Consider the following 18,796-nt stretch of genomic DNA (forward strand, 5'->3'; position numbering starts at 1 on the left):
ATATAAATAAAGTTTGGTTGACTGATTGATTGATTGACAGACAAAAGATCTGACACAAAATCTGAAATCCATTTCTTTTGACCTAGCACACACACAGCTATCTTTTGAATATCAACCATTCATTTGCTAAAGGATTGAAAATTGCTGCAGGTTGGTAGCCTTGTTCCTCATAGAACAGCTGCTGTTCTGTTGGATTCTGGATTGCAATGATGACATGCTAAAATTGTAGAAATGTCTCCTTTATTCTACGCTTCTGCTGTTCACAATGTATCCTCAATATGCACTTCGTCCATGCCCCAGTAAATTGCAAAATACTGCACACACTGATAGCAAAGAAACAGACTACTTTTGACCATGAACCCAAAGTAACCACAGCTGCTGTTCTACATGTGTAGATGTGTAGACGGACCAGCCAGTAAGAGTGGCTATCTGCAACATGGTCATTCCTCACTGCAATGCTGGCAATGGTGGATGAATACTCCTTTCCATGTACAGCCCAGCCCAGGTGTCAGTAATTGTAGTAACTGTATCTTTAGTTCAGGCTGAACTAACACAAATCTGTACCTGAAACAACCGCTTTGCTCCCTTACATTAAACTGTATGCATCTGCTGTCAAGAGAGCCCATTTTGTGTGTTTTTAAGTATAAAATCCACAGCGCGCGTGCACACACACAAGTACGTGCACGGTCTCTCCTGACGCTGGTGGAGTTGACTGTTGCTGCGGGTGTATTTAAAATAATGAGTGATCATCGCTACACAGTGGCCACAGTGAGGAACTGCAACACTACGTTGCATTAGTGGCTTTCACACACACTCAAAAGTGATGTTACAGTTGTAATATGTCACGCAAACAACCATTTCTATATGTTGATGATAACAGATAAACTGATATTAACCTTGTATTAGCCATAACATCTGTCTGTTTTGATATCCTGATGCTATTGTGATTGTTATAATGTTAAACGTAATATATTACTGATGAGTGCATTGTTGCGATTACAGAAAGTTATGTGACTGGGTTCACAATGACACTGTGAGCAGTCATGGACAATGATAATTTACTTTTTGCGAAACCGGAAACGGAACAGGTTATAATTTAAAGCTGGCACGTTGTCTGCGTTATGTCTACTTTATGTCAAATTTGATATAGACAAAGACACGCGCACAGCAAAGAGAACAGATAGCGACTTTTTTTCTCTCGTCTTAACCATTTTTCCCCTGAACTTTATTGGTTTGAAGCAGGAAGCGGAACGCGGGAAAGAGCAGAAGGACGTCGCGTCAGTTGCTCCTGATTGGCTACAAACCAGAGAACGTTTGCATGGCATCAATGATTGGTCGAAAGCGGCGCGCCAAAGATCACGTGTCCCTTTTTTCGCGCGAAACTGTTGCTCTGTTGTCGGGACTTCAGCGTGCTGTCTGTGTCTGTCCGTGAAGCAGCGGGTCAGAGCTGAATATTGCAGAACTTTTTGAAGCTTTTGTCGCAGTTTGACGGTGTTTCAGCATGGATGTTGCCGCAGCAACCGCGGAGAATGCCGCAGAGATGGTGAAGGACGAGTTGGCTGAAAAATGCCAGAAGTTATTCCAGGCTTTCTTGGAGGAGTAAGTCAGCCAGCAACAGGCTTCATTGTATTGTTGTCGGCCGAAGCGCGTTGCGCACGAGTTGATCGCAAGATATCTCAGTTTTTCAAGTATTCGTTATCCGCGACTATGAGGATGTAATGCTTTGTTGATCTTCTGTCGGCCATGTACTATATTTCATTATTTTTCCGTATCCGTGTGCAGGTTCCAGACCGGGGATGGAGAGGTGAAGTATGTCCGGGAGGCCGAGGAGCTGATCCGTCCTGAGAGGAACACCCTGCTGGTGAGCTTCACAGACCTGGAGGGCTTCAACCAGGAGCTGGCCACCACCATCCAGGAGGAGTACTACAGGTGAGCTCACCACTGGAGCCCCAATTCATGAGCACTATGTTCCTGTGCAGCCTCAGTTTGATCTCTAGGCACAGTGCTAAAGTGAGCAACCCTTTCACTGTAATTTGGATTTCCCAGTAAAGCTGTTGTAGCACACATATTAAACACACAACTATTATCCTCTCTGTGTTGGCCAATGAGCAAGTTTCAGGTGCATTAACAGCCACGGACCATCGGCTGTGGATTAACTTGATTCTGTTTTCAGAGTTTACCCCTTCCTGTGTCGGGCAGTGCGAAACTTTGCTCGGGATCATGGAAATGTTCCTCTCAACAAAGAGTTCTACGTAGCCCTCGAGGATCTGCCCACCAGACACAAGTAAGACAACACCTCTGAATGAAGTGCTGATTTTGCTGTGAATCCCTGTGTGCATGTTATTTGTTTTCAGTTTAATCAGAAAGCTTTGTTTACATACCATATGGACCATGATGCTATTAATTCACATACCATAATAGTCTCAGTAGAAATCAGTAAATTGCAAAATACTGCACACACTGATAGCAAAGAAACAGACTACTTTTGACCATGAACCCAAAGTAACCACAGCTGCTGTTCTACATGTGTAGATGTGTAGACGGACCAGCCAGTAAGAGTGGCTATCTGCAACATGGTCATTCCTCACTGCAATGCTGGCAATGGTGGATGAATACTCCTTTCCATGTACAGCCCAGCCCAGGTGTCAGTAATTGTAGTAACTGTATCTTTAGTTCAGGCTGAACTAACACAAATCTGTACCTGAAACAACCGCTTTGCTCCCTTAAATTAAACTGTATGCATCTGCTGTCAAGAGAGCCCTATTAATTCACATACCATAATAGTCTCAGTAGAAATTATGTAGTTAATACAATTTCTTGTTTCAGACCCAGGACCTGATTAATCTGTTTCAATAAAGCTAGAGCAGTTTATCAAATATGACCCTTTTTTCTGTGTGTAATCTAGGATCCGTGAGCTGTCATCCATGCGTATTGGCAGCCTGGTGAAGATCAGCGGTCAGGTGGTGAGGACACACCCAGTGCACCCTGAACTGGTAAGATGTCCTGCAGTCGACGCACCAAAATAATTAGCGGTGTGAGGTAGCAAGCAGCAAAGGGAATCCAGAAAATCAAAAGCTGTGATGCGTAAACGTTAATAGCACAATCATTATAATGACTTCCATATGCTTGCAGGTGAGTGGCACCTTCCTGTGCATGGACTGCCAGTCAGTGATCAAAGACGTCCCACAGCAGTTCAAATACTCCCCGCCAACCATCTGCAGAAACCCTGTCTGCAACAACCGCTCCCGCTTCCACCTTGACACACACAAATCCAAGTTCATCGACTTCCAGAAGGTAACTGCGAGGCAGGAAGCGTGTGTGTGTTTGTGTGTGTATGCATACATGGATTACAGGGGTACTGATGACAGCTTAAGCCTGGAGGTGTCTGATTGAGTCTGAACTCTGTACGTTCAGGTGCGTATCCAGGAGACGCAGGCGGAGCTGCCCCGTGGTTCAATCCCACGCTCCCTGGAGATCGTCCTGAGGGCTGAGGCTGTGGAGACGGCTCAGGCCGGAGACCGCTGTGACTTCACTGGGACCCTCATTGTCGTGCCCGATGTCTCTCAGCTCCGCACTCCTGGTATGGTTTTAACTGTCACACTTTGAGCCTCCAGTGGCCTCCTTAGATTGGGCTTTTTTCTTTTTTTTTATATATCAATTGACTCAATGTGTGGGTGTCCCTCCTTCAGGTGTGCGAACAGAGACCAGTACTCGTGTAGCTGGAGGACCCCAGGGTTTTGAGTCTGAGGGCTTGAGAGGGCTGAAAGCTCTGGGAGTCAGAGAGCTTTCATACAGACTGGCCTTCCTGGCCTGCAACGTGGCTCCGACTAACCCACGAGTAAGAGACACACACACACACACACACACACACAAAAGCTAATGAGTGCATGTCCACAGTCATCGCATTGTTCTCACCCAAACCAAAGAAGCAAATAAAGCTCCAAACATGTCTGGTGTTAAAAGCGCGTGGCTTCTCTTGTTGCAGTTTGGCGGTAAGGAGCTGCGGGAGGAGGAGCAGACCGCAGAAAGCATCAAGAGCCAGATGACGGAGAAGGAGTGGGAGAAAGTATTTGAAATGAGCCAAGACAAGAACTTGTACCACAACCTGTGCACCAGCCTCTTCCCCACCATCCACGGTCAGTGCACCAACTGTCATTGAACATTTACTCTATCCAGGAAAGCTTCATGCGAGCGTGTTGGAGCTGTGGGTTCCTGGTTAAATGTCACTGTGACTATGCAGGCAATGACGAGGTGAAGCGCGGCATCCTGCTGATGCTGTTCGGAGGCGTTCCCAAGACGACCATGGAGGGAACCTCGCTGAGAGGAGACATCAACGTCTGCATTGTCGGAGACCCCAGTACTGCCAAGAGCCAGTTCCTCAAGTATGTAACACAGCATAGACAAATTTTGTAATCCATTGAATGTAGGACTGAATGGTAATTTAACTGTGTGTGTGTGTGTGTGTGTGTGTGCGCGCACGCAGGCATGTGGAGGAGTTCAGCCCCAGAGCAGTGTACACCAGCGGCAAGGCCAGCAGCGCCGCCGGTCTGACGGCAGCTGTGGTCAGAGACGAGGAGTCCCACGAGTTCGTCATCGAGGCCGGAGCTCTGATGCTGGCTGACAACGTGAGTGTTAGGAGTCACAGACAGGACGTTCGGAAGTGTATTTAAGTGTATTTGGTGGTACTGATGCCAGTGCTTCCTCCAGGGTGTGTGCTGCATTGATGAGTTTGACAAGATGGACCTGAAGGACCAGGTGGCCATCCACGAAGCCATGGAACAGCAGACCATCAGCATCACCAAGGCTGGAGTCAAGGTAACAGCAGGCCGAGCAGCGTAAACTCAACATTGAAATAATATTCTGAAATTGGAGACTCACAGCTGTGCTCTTTAGGATCATGACAACAGATTCCTGCAGCTGAGCTTTATTTGTTTGTTTGAAACAAACTACCTTTGTATATATATTGTTTAAGTACATTTTCTACCTTATTTTGGTCAAAACAAACACTGTTAATGCCCATGAAGGACAAGACATCAACATTTCTACTGCATGACTTGCAAATCCAATTTAACTAAAACAGCTTGAACTTGCTCTCAAGATGTAACGTTATGACCCAAATTAGGTTTCTTTTAGCCCGGAGGCCTGTTTGTCGTCTTTGCAGCAGAGTAACTGACTTTGTCTCCGTCTCCTCCAGGCCACCCTGAACGCCCGCACGTCCATCCTGGCTGCCGCCAACCCTGTCAGTGGGCGCTACGACCGCAGCAAGAGCCTGAAGCAGAACGTCAACCTGACCGCCCCCATCATGAGCCGCTTCGACCTCTTCTTCATCCTGGTGGACGACTGCAATGAGGTACATTTGTACACAGAATCATCTGTGCATTTGTTCCTGCACTGACTATTAAATGAACCTGCTTTTTACTTTTCATTCTTGCACTTTATGTGAAGTTCAGCTGTTTTAAATGTGCCTGCTTTATGTTTACCATCTTGTAGTTCTTGCATGCATTTATCTGATGCTTTAACACTGCAAGTTTCCCAACTGGGACTCTTTTCTCTAAAACTGGGTTTTATCTGAACTGGTATAAAGCTGTGTGTGTCTGTGTGCATCCCAGGTGACAGACTACGCCATCGCCAGACGCATCGTGGACCTGCACTCCCGCATAGAGGAATCTGTGGACAGACTTTACTCTCTGGACGAGATCCGCAGATACCTGCTCTTTGCAAGGCAGTTCAAACCCAAGGTGCGTCTCTGCTCTACTGTGCGTTGACATCAGGTTTGACCGCTTGTGCACTTGCGATTCGTATTAACCATCGCGCCTCTGTAGATCTCCAGCGAATCAGAAGAGTTCATCGTAGAGCAGTACAAGCGGCTGCGTCAGCGCGACGGCTCTGGAGGGGTGTCCAAGTCTGCCTGGAGAATAACGGTGCGACAGCTGGAAAGCATGATCCGCCTCTCAGAGGGCATGGCGCGCATGCACTGCTGTGACGAGGTGAGCGCCGGAAATCTTTTCCAATTGAGCACCCACAAAAGGTGCACAGGGATGTTCGGAGACTGGAAGTCCGACACACATGCATATTCTATGATACAGTGTTGACCTTTGCCTTCTCTGTGTCCTCAGGTGCAGCCCAAACATGTGAAGGAAGCCTTCCGTCTCCTAAACAAATCCATCATCAGGGTGGAGACGCCCGACATCAACCTGGAGCAGGAGGATGAACTGGATGAGGAGGAGGAGCAGCAGGAGGAGGATGGTACTGACACACGCAAACACACACTGTCAGAGACACATACACACTAACATAATGATGTCACGTAGTTTATCCTCTGGCTTCATAAGGTTTTGTCCAACGCAAACTTGCAGGAAACGCCATCCCTAATGGAGTGAACGGAGTTAACGGCCACGTTAATGGTGTTAACGGGCACGTCAATGGAGTCAATGGCCACGTCAACGGTGTGAACGGCCACGCTGAGTCTGGCAGCCAGCCCAAACCGTCTCTCCGCCTGTCCTTCCCCGAGTACAGACGCATCTCCAACCTGCTGGTCCTGCATTTGCGCAGGGTAGAGGAGGGTAAGAGACTCCCCCCTTCATCCCACTGAAAAGTTTCCACAAGTGTTTTTTCTTGTATCGTGCAGTCTAACCTTGTCACTGATGCCTGTGTTGCAGCTGAGGAAGAGGAGGAGCTGAAGAAGAGTGCGGTGGTGAACTGGTATCTGACGGAGATTGAGTCGGAGATCGACTCCGAGGAGGAGCTGGTCAATAAGAAGGGTCTGATAGAGAAGGTCATCCACAGGCTGGTGCACTATGTGAGTCCGCCCCCTGCAAAAATATGACCGCTGATGTCAGGTCAGCAGATGAAGATGAGTTTGGACATAACTGACAATGTGCGTCTGTTTCCCCCACAGGATCACATCCTCATCGAGCTGTCTCAGGCGGGGCTGAAGGGCTCAGAGTCAGCGAGCACGGACGAAGAAGTTGTTCTGGTCGTCAACCCCAACTACATCCTGGAAGATTAAACTCCTCTGAATGCTCCTATGTAAAACATACATAATAGTAGCACTGGAGATGTTATTAGGCTTGCTTTGTGAGTTTATCATCTCTGTTGTACAGACAATTCTGTGGCTCTTAAAAAAAAAAAAAAGGCATTTGTTAGGTCAAACTGACTTTTGTAAATATGCTGCTCTCTTCCCTCCAGTTGTTTGCTGGCTTCTGTCTGTTTGGCTCTCAGTTTAGGGACAAACAGCCCTGAAATTGTGTGATTGCTGTTTATTCATAACTGTATATTAGAGGCATACTTTAAGGCTGACTTGCCTTCATGGGTTCAGCTTATTTTGTACGTGTTTTGTAAAATTATATGATGTGAATGAAAATGTTGATTCAATAAATAAAATGTTGACAAACAGAACTTTTCTCTTTTTTTGCGCGGTTAATAATGTCCTCCGGTATTTCATAGAAGCGCTACATCGATATTGTCCAGTAGGTGGCAGCAGACACTTGATTAGAATACCACTGCGCATGCCCAGACGCGATTATTTAATAAACATGGCGGCACCCTTTGTGACAGCGGTTAGGACAGCACTGAAAGGTAAAACACAAGAGTTTCAAAAGTTGTACAAGAGTTTTAACGTCACATGCTCTGTTTAAAGTCCAGCAGCATCTAAGTTACCTCGGCAAGGCCTGTGTCAGTGCCATTCACGTAAATGATGTCATATAGTGATATTTTATCAAACTACGGACAACATGGTGACTTTTCCTTGTATTTACATGTTAACCGGACTCAACCCTCATATTGGCCTCGCCGCAGAGGGACAGAAGTCACATTATTGAAGAATGAAGGTCTTTCTTACTTTTAGGTGTGCACCTGGTTCCCGCCCGGTGGCTCCTCACGCAGAGCAGCCAAACCCCGGCAGTGTGTACGTGTTTGCGGCTGCACGCTGCTCGCTGTCGGCCGGTTCATGTATCTGCTGCGGCCTCCAGGACTGAGACACAGAGGAGCACCCAGCCACACAGCACAGATGACAGGAGAGCCGAGAAGGCAGAGGAGGAAGAGGAACCCGAGGGTCCCGAATACACGCCCAAAAGAAAGGCGAAGAACCCCATGATGAAGATTGGCTATGCCTGGTTAGTCTCTTCCCTTCACTCCTGTACACTCTTAGTGTCTAACAGAAAATCTAGAAAAAGTTTCGTGGAGTATCAATGAGCAAAAAACACCTCTAACCATTCTGGTACGCATATGCCTTCATGAATATGTCAGGCTTTAAAATGTAGAGAAAGTATCAGCAGTTGAAGTAACTGATGCAGTGCACACTGCAGTCGTACTGTCTCAGCATCAGTTGCAGTTGTGGGAAAACATTTCCAGATAACATCGTTTCTCACATATTACAAAGATAGTTGTCTCCTTTCACAAACTCTGCGTCAAATCTGCCAAAAAAAAAAGATCCCTTCTGAAATCACAAGTCAAGTTATTGGAAATTTGACCAAATAATGTAAATCACTGTACACTCAGCATTACAAGATGAAATGGACTTCATCTCTTCTGAATCAGGTAACAAAGACAGCCTTTTCTCTGCCTGCTTCTATGGCTAATGGACTAATGGACGTGAATACAACCATGCACATGGAGATCTTAAAATTCAAGTAGAATTCAGCTTCACGTAAAGCTCTGCACTGTGGTTATTGTCCATGACACAACATGTTTGAAATTATGTTTTGTACCTAACATCAACATTTTTCCTTTATCATTAGGAGCAGTTTGCCTTGAGCATCATGAATATCACACTGCACTACAAGTAGTGCTGCTGGGGCAGCTTTGGTTGGAGTAGTTGTACTAAAAAAGCTTTTCTGAAAACGTTCTGAACAACATGTTTGTTTGTCTAAATAAGAAAGGAGATTAGTGTTAAGGTGAATCCCAGAGTCCTGCTGCTGGTGCATTTTATCATTAAGAACCCTGGCAGTTTGTGTATATTCATGTACAAGAAATCATTTAAAAATCCCATCTGTTGTTGACACTAGCAGATAATACACTCCTCTGCAGATTTCTTAGGTACACCAAAGTATAACTAATACAGCAGTCCTGCAAAAAAAAAAATCTTACCTTCATGAAGATAATGTAATTTTTTATCTCTACAGTACTGCATGTAAAGGGGGTGGACAAAATATTAGAAACACTCAATGCAAGTCAACAGCACCACAAACAACTTCATAAATGACCATGAAGTTGATTCTGCACCTCTTTAAAACAGCTTCAACACTGCCGGGCTGTTGTAGTAGACTTTAATCGTTTTAACTAGGTGTACCTAATAAACTGGCCACTGCATGTACAGTATGTGTCCTGCCTCTCCATCACTGCAAACTGTATTATTAGAGAAGGAAGACTGATTTAATCACAGGAGGAAATATGAACACAGTAGATTAGAATTAGCTTTTGAATCATGAGTTAAACCCTTTTTGCATTCCCACCCCATTTGCTCTTTCCATGCTATGACATGTTTACAGTTTTCTACACTCAGTCATCAATAATCGATACTGTATGTGTCACCCACTGGGTAAAATAATGATCGCTATCTCCCCTCCAGGATGATAGGCCTCCCCACTGGTATCATCACCTTCATCCTGGCCAAGAGACAAGTGGACAAGAACCGACTGAAGCAGCTGAAGGTTCGACAGAGGATGAAAAGGTCAAACGAGGGAGAATATGAAGGAAGCCGCTACCGCCGTGCTGCGGAGAATGTTAAACTGGACTAATAATGTGCTTATATGGCTACTGTGATTTGCACCATATCCTGAATGTCACTACTGAGACGGTGACTTCTGCACTACAGCCCAAAGACTGATCATAGAGGAGAGGAACCACACAGAGGAGCAGCCAAAAGCTCTTTGAGACCCGCAGAACTGGGTCACAATCTCTTCTCTCAGCTGATGCAGGAAATCTGAGGAGAAACATGTTTGTGATATAGGGACAGATGTTTGTTTTTTTTTACAGATTTGATTTGTCTTGCTCATAAACAAAGATGGATCATACAGTTAGGTTGACCGCCTCTTTAATTTTGGATGATCATGTATGTATTAGCCCTGATGCTGATGTTGTATAAATGTAAGAGAGGAAATAAATGTAAATGTTTAATTATAAATTTGTGAATATGGAAACAGGAATCATCACTGGTACAACTCCATATCAACTACATCAAAACTCACAAATACAAATCTTAATTTGATATGAAAAGTTAAACAGACATTCTTCATCATTGATATGTATATTTACAAATCCCCACACTCACTATCTGTACTGCATGTTCAAAACGTTTGCCTTAGTCGTTTTGAGTCGAGGGTTCTATGTAACTTTGGACCTGTACTTATGATAAATACGAACGTGTGGAGGACCAGCTGGGTGGGGTTGTGCATCTTGGAAAAGCTCCACATTAGCTGGAACTCCCTAATTTTCCAATAGTTTAACACCGTGGCACTGATTGTGTTGTTGACATGACTTATCTGACCGTAACACAAGAATATTAAACAGGCACATATGTAACAATACTATAAAAGCTTATGTTGTACTGAGCACGTACTTCTTAAAGTAAAAAAAATCTAATCTCAGAAACATTCTGAAGGCACTGTAGGGATATAGAATATAGCGACAGATGTTTTAAAGACCACTAGCAAAGCCTTGATAATACAGTATGAACCCATAATAGATCTGAGGCATTCACTAGGTGTACTCAGCTGCATTCAGTGGCTGGCAGGTCAGCCACCAAAGTATCAATACTGCAGATACTAGTGTCATTAGGATCAGTAACAAACATTACATCATGTTATATCACGTTAGATGAGATGATCAATCCCAGTCTCACATCTGGACAGTGAATATGAAGTCACAAAGCAGATGCTGGTTAGCTTAGTTTAGCATTAAGACTGGAAACAGTTGGCCTGGCTCTGACTAAATGTATGAAAATCTTCTGAACAGCGCCTCTAAAGCTAATGAGGCCAAGTGAAAGTCAGACATGTAACATTCATAAAAGCACAACCTGATGTTTGCATACTTTGTTTTTTATGGATTTAACAAACAAAACACAATGTGTTAAACTGTGAATTATAGAGGTGCCAGGCTAGCCGTGTCCCTGTTTCCAATCTTTAGCTGAAGCTAAGCTAAGCAGCTGCTGGCTGTAGTCTTCTATCTACTGGACAGACATGAGATTAGTGTCAAGCCTTTCATCTCACTCTGGCCAAGAAGGCAAAGAAGTGTTTTTTCCAAAATGTGGACCCATTCCTTTAAGCTATTGACAGCAAATATTAAAAAGAAAAAGAATAGAAATAGAGCCTACTTCAACATTTAAACAGATGTGACCCACTTGATGTATCGCAGTACGTTTACGTGCAGAGAGAAATGTTCAGACACTGTCTCCCCTAACTTAAGTCCAGCAAGAGTAAATACATGTTGCAGCTGGCATTCCAGTGTCTATAGATATTTATATTGTGTTTAGATTGTAGTATTAATATGTATTTTTCAACCTCTATTAAGTTGCTTAATGCACATATAGACAAATATTGACCTTAGAAAAAGTGCATTTTTTGTGCATAGGTTGAACCCATACTATGAGAAAATCTGAAGTTCAGCCCTTCCTTGGAGTGCGTCATGATTTTAGAAATCTGTTCTGATTGTGACTGAAAGCAAAGCAAAGGTTTTAAAAGCACCGCCTGGTTTCTGTTCACCCAAGGTGGTCGTGAGCTGCTGGGCCGACTTATTTGTTCACAGCACCAATAATTTGCAGCAGGAAAAGGAAGATCTGGATGATGTCAACGTAGATGGAGAGCGCGGCGAACACGTACTCCTCCGGGCCGATGGAGTGCTTCCTGTTTCCTATCAGGAGCTGCGTGTGGTACGCCAAGAACTACAAGACACACAACAAACACTCACCGTCAAGCATTCTGTGAGAGCATAATACATAAAGCAACAGCAGTTATGGTAAAAGTGAAACTGAGCAGCGTTTAAACAAAACACTCACCATCGTGAAGGCTATGGCTCCCACGGCTGCGTAAAGCATGTGAAGCCACAGAATCTGCAACAACAAACAGCCATCACAATGACGTAAATCACGTGATGATGCAAAGGTGTGCTGTCAGGGAACAGTGTTTTCTTCGCGTCAGCCTGAACTCACATATTTGAAGGACAGCACGATGGTTGTAATGATGCCGGTCACAAATACCACGATCCCAAGGACACAGAAGAGGCCCTGGCACTTGGTGAAGTCCACCTAGAAAGAGAAACCATCAGCAGCCTCGTTAATACACGTGCGACCACACAAACAGACAGAGGCCGTTTGAAGCTGATCCACACACTCACACACACACACACACGCACACACAGCCTACCTTTGTCTGGAAGCAGAAGACGGTGACAGCGATGCAGACGACGGCAGTGATACCCAGAGCGAGAAACACTGCTTTTGTGTCATAGTAACTAAAAACAAAGCGCAACACACAGTTAATACTGAGGGAAATTGACAGGTATTTCTGTACTTTAGATGGACTATACAAGTTTATTTTACCTGGAAATGGATCCAGTCATGTAGGACAAAGCCAGGGTCTGTAAAACAAATTCAAAAACTCTGTTTGTCCATTTGAGGGGGAAAATAACCATGCTGTAACTGACCTAAACATCTCTGATTATAAGCTGTAAAAGGACTGGACAGAAAAACAAGCAGCAATAAGGGATGGCCCCATAAATAACTAATAATACATGAAAGATAACATATGTTGCAGTGCTTAAGACATAGGCTGTAGTGTTGTGTGGATTGAAATGGTTAAGAGGGGAAAAACAGCTGCAACAGAGCGGGCTGCAGCTTTCAGGGCACAAAGTTGCATCTAGAACTGACCCCTACAAAGCTCAACGACCGCTACTGACGGACAAAACTGTTCCATGAAGTAATGCATGCGGGCATTTCATGCACAGAGCTGATAAAACAAAGATACAGAAGTAACGTATCACAGGCGTTATGCAAACGCAGCCTGAGTCAAGCGTGGTGACTCACGGCTTTGTTCTAGCATCAAAGTCAAACCTCGAGACGGCTTCAGTGTTTTAGCATAAGAATAGACTTGATCCAAGTCCAGGAAACTGTCATTATGTGTCTCTATTTCCTGATTCCTGAAGTCCAGTCATTAGGCTTACAAAGATGAACAGCAGAATGATGTTCCATGGGAACTTCCTCCTACAAAGAGAGTGCAAGATTACATTAGATATAAATATTCTTCAAATATTCAAGATTCAAATATTCTTTGTAAGACTTTGTAAAACTGAACAATCGCACTCACCGGGGGCCCTTACAGCAGACCAGCACAAGGTGGGTGACGATGTACACGGCACTAAAACAACAATATTAATATTACTTTCATTTCGACTGCTATAAAAGCACATGGCTGCAAGGGTAGTGGTGTGACCACAGAGTGAGACTTACTATGATGCCCAGTAGATCGCTCTGTTTCTCTGAACGAAGTATCTGACAGGTTCGCTGTGGGAATCAGAGGCACAGTCAACAGCGTGACAAGCATACTCACAAGTAATGACAGGCACGCAAAACACACACTGTAAACTCACACGAAGGTGAATACGGCCACGATGGCTGTGGTGACAAGCAGCTGAGAGGCCAAAATCATGTACACCTGAAAAACACATGCAGACAGAGAGGAAGTCACAGCCTGTTGTTTCAAACAACTCCCTCCTTCCTAAACCAGCCCTCGGTTAGTGTCTCACTTCTCTTCTTCCTCATTCTGCATGACACAAACATCTAAACACAAAATATCACATCACTTCAGCCTGTGTAAACATGTGTACCCGACAACCTTCAGGGTTTTTCACTCTGCAGAAGGCTTAACTCTCAGAAAAACACGAGCTTCCTTCTGTGACTCAAATATAGTGATAACACATGACAGACACAAGTGTGGTCTGTCTGACAAGTGTGTTTTACCTTCCTGATGAAGGCATGCCGAATGCTCATCGTGTCCCAACCGCTGCCGCTCGCCGCAAACTCATCGCCTGTCGTCAGCAGAGCAGAAACACGAGCAGTGACCACAACGAGCAACAGGAAACATGTCATCCTTCACCAACGAAGAGTCAGTGACGAGGTGTTGTACAACAGCAAATTCAAGATTTAAAGTGATGGTTCCATAGTTTGGAAGAAATGCAATTGATGGAGACTCTATAAATAAGGATTAAATTATGTTACTTGAATGCATCGTAGTGTATACTCAGTATTAAGGCTCAGTTTGTTTAAATAAAGACTGAAACCTTTTGGGAGACTCGGCTTATTCCCTTTCTTGCCGAGTGTTAGATGAGAAAGGAGATGGCTAGCTTAGTTTAGCATAAAGACTAAAAAACAGGGTGAAACAGCAAGTTTAGTTTAGCTCTGTCCAGAGGTAGAAAATCTACCTACCACCACCTCTGAAGCTCACAAATTAGCACGTTACATCTAGTTTGTTTAGTATGCAAAAAAAAGCTAATGTGTAAAAATAACAAACGTGACTTTATGGTGGGTTATTTGCAAACAGGTGTGTGTCCTCTTCCCTTTTTTTTTACAGATTAATTAAACGAGATATAACGTGAGCTTCAGAGGTGTTGGTTGGCAGATTTTGTCACCTTCGCTAACTGTTTCCAGTCTTTATGCTAAGCTAAGCTAACTATCTTCTGCCTGTGGCTTCATAGTTAGTGTACAGACGTGAGCAGCATCAATCTTCTCATCTTCTCTCTCGGCAAGAAAGTCAATAAGCATAGTTGTACTCTTTATTTCAACAAACTGAGCTTCAATACTGAGTATTACTTTTTTATATGCTATGATGCATTCAGGTAACATTATTTAATCTATAGCTATTGAGTCCAGGGCCCTTTTTCAATTTCTGCTGGTTGGATGTAACTTGTTTTGGGGTTTTTTTCCAACTGGTTCACAAGGCCAGTGTCATTTTTTTAATGTCAGGACAAGGAGCACAAATGCATCATCATTCCATGTTTAGCCATGAGTGTCACAGTACTGTCAGTCCTTGTCTTACCAGAGCTCAGGATATCTGATGGCATGGTAGGTGGGACTATAGGGGGCATGGGAGGGGGACTGGGGTAGCCAGCTCCTGGAGGCCCCGCAGCGTGAGGCTGTCCTGGGTATGGGCCGGGAGGATAGCCTCCTGCCTGGCCTGGGTACAGAGGGGTGTTTGGACCGGTGGGGTACGGAGCAACAGGCTGGCCGGGCTGGGGGCCACCGTAGCCAGGGAAGCCATACGCAGGGGGTGGTGGGTAATTCCCGCCCTGAGGTGCGTACACCGTGCCCCAGGAGTCTTCGTACCCTGGAGGGTAGTCTGACCTGGACATTTCACCTGAGAGGAGGGAAGATCAGTCAAAGTTAGTGGCTAGCTGGTGAATATAGTAGAGCATTTAGCGGCTAAGAGCCACAAGTTTCCCTCAGAAGTTGGTGGAGACAAAAACAGACTGGAAAAAAACTGTTAATACTTTATATTTGACAAATGAATGCAAACAAACGCTAGCTATCATTAGCCATATCAACTGTATAAGGTGATAATATCTCAGCACTGCATTTCCAGCTTCTTGTGCCGCCCCAAAACCAAACAAGACCAGCTGATGCAGGTTTAAGCAACAACAAATTGTAGAGATAAGTTTGAGCTAACTGTGGCTAATTCAACAGTGTCGCCATTACATACAGTGTGTCAGTAAAATGTCTCCTTCTACATGTTTTTGTCAAGACTCTTTAATAGCCAAATTTAAGGGATCCTTATCGAGCCTTTTTGTCTATGTAATGTGCTTATTTTATAAGTACAGTATATCAAACATGGCACTGGCCTCAAAAATCCAGTTGGGCTTTACTCTGGTCCAGCTCATACAATAGGGATGTGAGACATGAATAAAATGTCCCATTGTGGGATTTTATATTGCAGTATCTACACACATTGTGATATACTGTGCTGCCATAAGGCAGTTCTGTTCATTGCTTCTCAACAGCACAGTGACCTGCAGTAATAGAAGCAAAGATATTTAAAGGATACAGTGGCTGCATGTGTATACCAAGTACAGAAAAATCTCTGACCCTAGATATTATATTCAACCAAACGTACCACATGAGCCATCTCAAACATGTACGCACAGACATAAATGTGCAATGGTGGTTTCAGCTGGAAAAAGCACAGACTGGCTTTAGGCCTGTGTACTACCTGCTGTCGGTGTGTGTAATGTGCACCTCAGCTGGCCGATAATCACACTTGACTTACAGGATACATCTGGGGTTGCATCAGGTTAAAGCGAACATATGGTTCTGCTCAGCAATGTGGTTCCTGAAAACCACCACAGGCTCCAGAATCACCACATTCATCTCTGGGGGAAGTTTCTAATAATAAACCACACACACACAGGCACACAACGTTGTCACATACAACTATTCCATGTTCCAAAATGAGTATTAAAAGAATTGTGGTATTTTTACAAGATACTTTAAGTGCTTCACCAATAAAATGAACCCACTTTTACAATGTGAATCATTTAGATTTGAAATACATTTCTCCCAACATGGATTTACACTCTTAACATTTTGCAGATGATGTTACTCCTTTCGATTTCCGTATTGAAAAGACAAACCGGTGTTTCTAGGAAGGTTCCCGGTTTTGCTCAGTTATTTAGAAAATGTCCCCAGAGCTCCATTTTCACTGGGGCTCTCTCAGGGAATACACACAGTTAAGGAATTCAAGAGCTGGCTCCACCTCGTGCTGCCATTACATCACATGCAGAGCACCAAGCAACAGGACAGAAAACATTGAATGGAAAAAGCGCTTCAGAGCATCTGCAGTCACAGACGAGTCACACAGCTGATCGCTGCTTTGGTCATTGGGACACTGTTGGCAGACAAAAGGCTTAAGGAGGCTGTGTGTTGGACTAGCGGGGTGGAACTCTTGTCTCAGAAAATTAACATTTAGGTGAGCTGTGGTGAGACGTACGTTCAAGCCGATGGCTTGAGTCATTTTCCCACGACTTTCATCATCAGCACCACCAACACTGAACTCTGAGTGTGTTGCAAGTATGCACGCTTTGACAGCACTGAAACAAGTTGGTTGACTTCAGTGTAAACTACAATTGCTCAAATATCTCTTTACACATCACTGTGTAAAAGAAGAACATGCCATGTGGAGGCCGTCATCTGGGTGGACTAAATAAATACCGTACAGACATTGTGAGCAGTGAGAACCGGTTTGACCAACTTAAGATGAAGACTCAGAGACTGTCTGACTTGGTAACATCTGAGGTAGTTGCTGACATAATAACTCCTGATGTGTCCTTTATTTACTCTTAGCGAGGGTTTACTGTCACTCATACACCCCTCCTCTGTTTAGCCGAAGTCATCATGCCTTGTCACACTTCCTCCTTCTAAGTCATGTCATTCTGCAGTGTTGCAACATCTACCTTAAACTGACTATCAAATTAAAGCCAATGTGGCTTTAATAACTTTTCTAAAAGGGCATTGCAAGGTTTTTCCTGTTCTGTCATCCACACTAGTGTTAGGGCATTTTATTAAAGCTTACATAAGCCCTCCTCACCACCCAAATATTTTTCATACAGTCCCTGACTGGAAGTCAGCAGGGCTAATAAATGAACCATGGGGAATAAGCCCATCACTGCACAACAAGACATCACAGGTGTAATTAGTTCTTAGAAGTCAGCAGTGATCTGGCTGCATTCCCTCTATATGTTCCAGGTATGGAGGCTTGGTTCTGTGCATGCTGCTGACTGGCACACCTGAATGGAATGGAGCCATCATGAGTGTTAGTGGTTACACCTGTGCTTCTCCTCTTGCTATGTCAGGTGAAAATGTCTGCCGTACGTACAGATACAGAAGTTAGTTGCAGGGTTGAGGAGCACTGTGGCTTCACCCTGTGCTGCAGCTGAAGGCAGTGCAGTCAAAGCAAACAAATAATAACAACCCAATGAATTAAAGTATCCCACAGGGATACACAGTTCAGCTCAGAGGGCAAAACGCTCATCATTCCAGTTCCTGACCAAAGCTGATCCACAGCAGGGTCAGAGTGTGATCTGGGCTGTTGCTGTGGCTGAACACTGGCGTGGCTGTGCAGTTTGAACATGTCCCGAGACTGCACCCACTCCACCCTGCCCACTGAGACCAGACCTCCGCTCACAAAAAGCCTTTTCAGGTGGGAGTCAGACGCGGCCTCTCCGCTATGAATAGCGCTCAGCCAGGAGCAAACACAGACTCAGTCCAGTCCAGAAGGTATGGCTCACAAACCTCTGGGTCATCATGAAACGAGCTCTACTTACCGAGGGAGAAATGCCGACGTCAGAGACGATGTGGTGCTGTTGTGAATTGAGAAAAGTGGAGGCTCTCCGCTGTCAGCCGCACCCTCTGCTTACAAAACACACTAACTAACTCCAAAGTAGTGCAGAGGTTTGGTAAACAGGTTCACATGGAGCCGTCCAGCAGCCTGCCTGTCTGTCCTCAGCTCGGTCTGCTGTGCGTTGAGCAGCACCACACAGATGTGGAGCAGCAGTAAAGAACATTTCCTGGAACAGTGAGGAGCAGGGTGGAGTCCGGAGGAATCTGACACACACACACACACACACACACACACGCCCATAAAACGTGTGTGTGTGTGGCCTGTGGGGTTTAGCTGACTCACTTTCAACAGGCGCTTCTCATGTTACTGAATAAAGGTGCATTACAACTAGCAGTGGAAGAAGCAAAAGTAGCAATGGCCCATTGTAATGTATTTTACCGGATAATTATCAGTGATGCATTCATGTGTAAGCATCA

The 18,796-nt window shown here is 44.6% G+C and overlaps 3 protein-coding genes across 4 annotated transcripts; 2 read left to right on the top strand and 1 right to left on the bottom strand.

The window, feature by feature from the left end:
• The first annotated feature begins 1,403 nt into the window (after positions 1 to 1,403).
• On the top strand, positions 1,404 to 7,145 carry mcm6 (minichromosome maintenance complex component 6). Its single transcript, XM_041949442.1, has 18 exons — positions 1,404 to 1,599; positions 1,783 to 1,929; positions 2,174 to 2,284; positions 2,906 to 2,993; positions 3,133 to 3,294; positions 3,415 to 3,580; positions 3,690 to 3,838; positions 3,986 to 4,136; positions 4,241 to 4,382; positions 4,484 to 4,625; positions 4,708 to 4,815; positions 5,195 to 5,350; positions 5,610 to 5,738; positions 5,823 to 5,987; positions 6,117 to 6,246; positions 6,357 to 6,563; positions 6,660 to 6,799; positions 6,899 to 7,145. The coding sequence occupies exons 1-18, from the start codon at positions 1,502 to 1,504 to the stop codon at positions 7,007 to 7,009; spliced, it is 2,502 nt and encodes an 833-aa protein (XP_041805376.1). The 5' UTR covers positions 1,404 to 1,501; the 3' UTR covers positions 7,010 to 7,145.
• A 390-nt stretch (positions 7,146 to 7,535) lies between these two features.
• On the top strand, positions 7,536 to 10,501 carry si:ch73-71c20.5 (DUF4748 domain-containing protein). The gene is made up of 3 exons (XM_041949500.1): positions 7,536 to 7,578; positions 7,847 to 8,114; positions 9,569 to 10,501. The coding sequence occupies exons 1-3, from the start codon at positions 7,536 to 7,538 to the stop codon at positions 9,735 to 9,737; spliced, it is 480 nt and encodes a 159-aa protein (XP_041805434.1). The 3' UTR covers positions 9,738 to 10,501.
• On the bottom strand, positions 10,100 to 18,542 carry LOC121615233 (protein lifeguard 3-like). Of its 2 annotated transcripts, XM_041949499.1 has the most exons (13): positions 18,304 to 18,542; positions 16,251 to 16,366; positions 15,027 to 15,344; positions 13,952 to 14,019; positions 13,582 to 13,646; positions 13,442 to 13,495; positions 13,299 to 13,349; positions 13,156 to 13,195; positions 12,536 to 12,573; positions 12,360 to 12,447; positions 12,146 to 12,241; positions 11,993 to 12,046; positions 10,100 to 11,878 (listed from the first exon to the last, which is right to left on the bottom strand). In XM_041949499.1, the coding sequence occupies exons 3-13, from the start codon at positions 15,337 to 15,339 to the stop codon at positions 11,729 to 11,731; spliced, it is 1,017 nt and encodes a 338-aa protein (XP_041805433.1). In that variant the 5' UTR covers positions 15,340 to 15,344; positions 16,251 to 16,366; positions 18,304 to 18,542; the 3' UTR covers positions 10,100 to 11,728. The 2 variants fall into 2 exon arrangements, with proteins under 2 accessions (XP_041805433.1, XP_041805432.1); XM_041949498.1 differs by lacking the exon at positions 16,251 to 16,366.
• Positions 18,543 to 18,796: the final 254 nt, after the last annotated feature.

Source organism: Chelmon rostratus, chromosome 12, assembly GCF_017976325.1.
Source record: "Chelmon rostratus isolate fCheRos1 chromosome 12, fCheRos1.pri, whole genome shotgun sequence".
In the NCBI taxonomy this organism is placed as follows: Eukaryota; Metazoa; Chordata; class Actinopteri; order Chaetodontiformes; family Chaetodontidae; genus Chelmon; species Chelmon rostratus.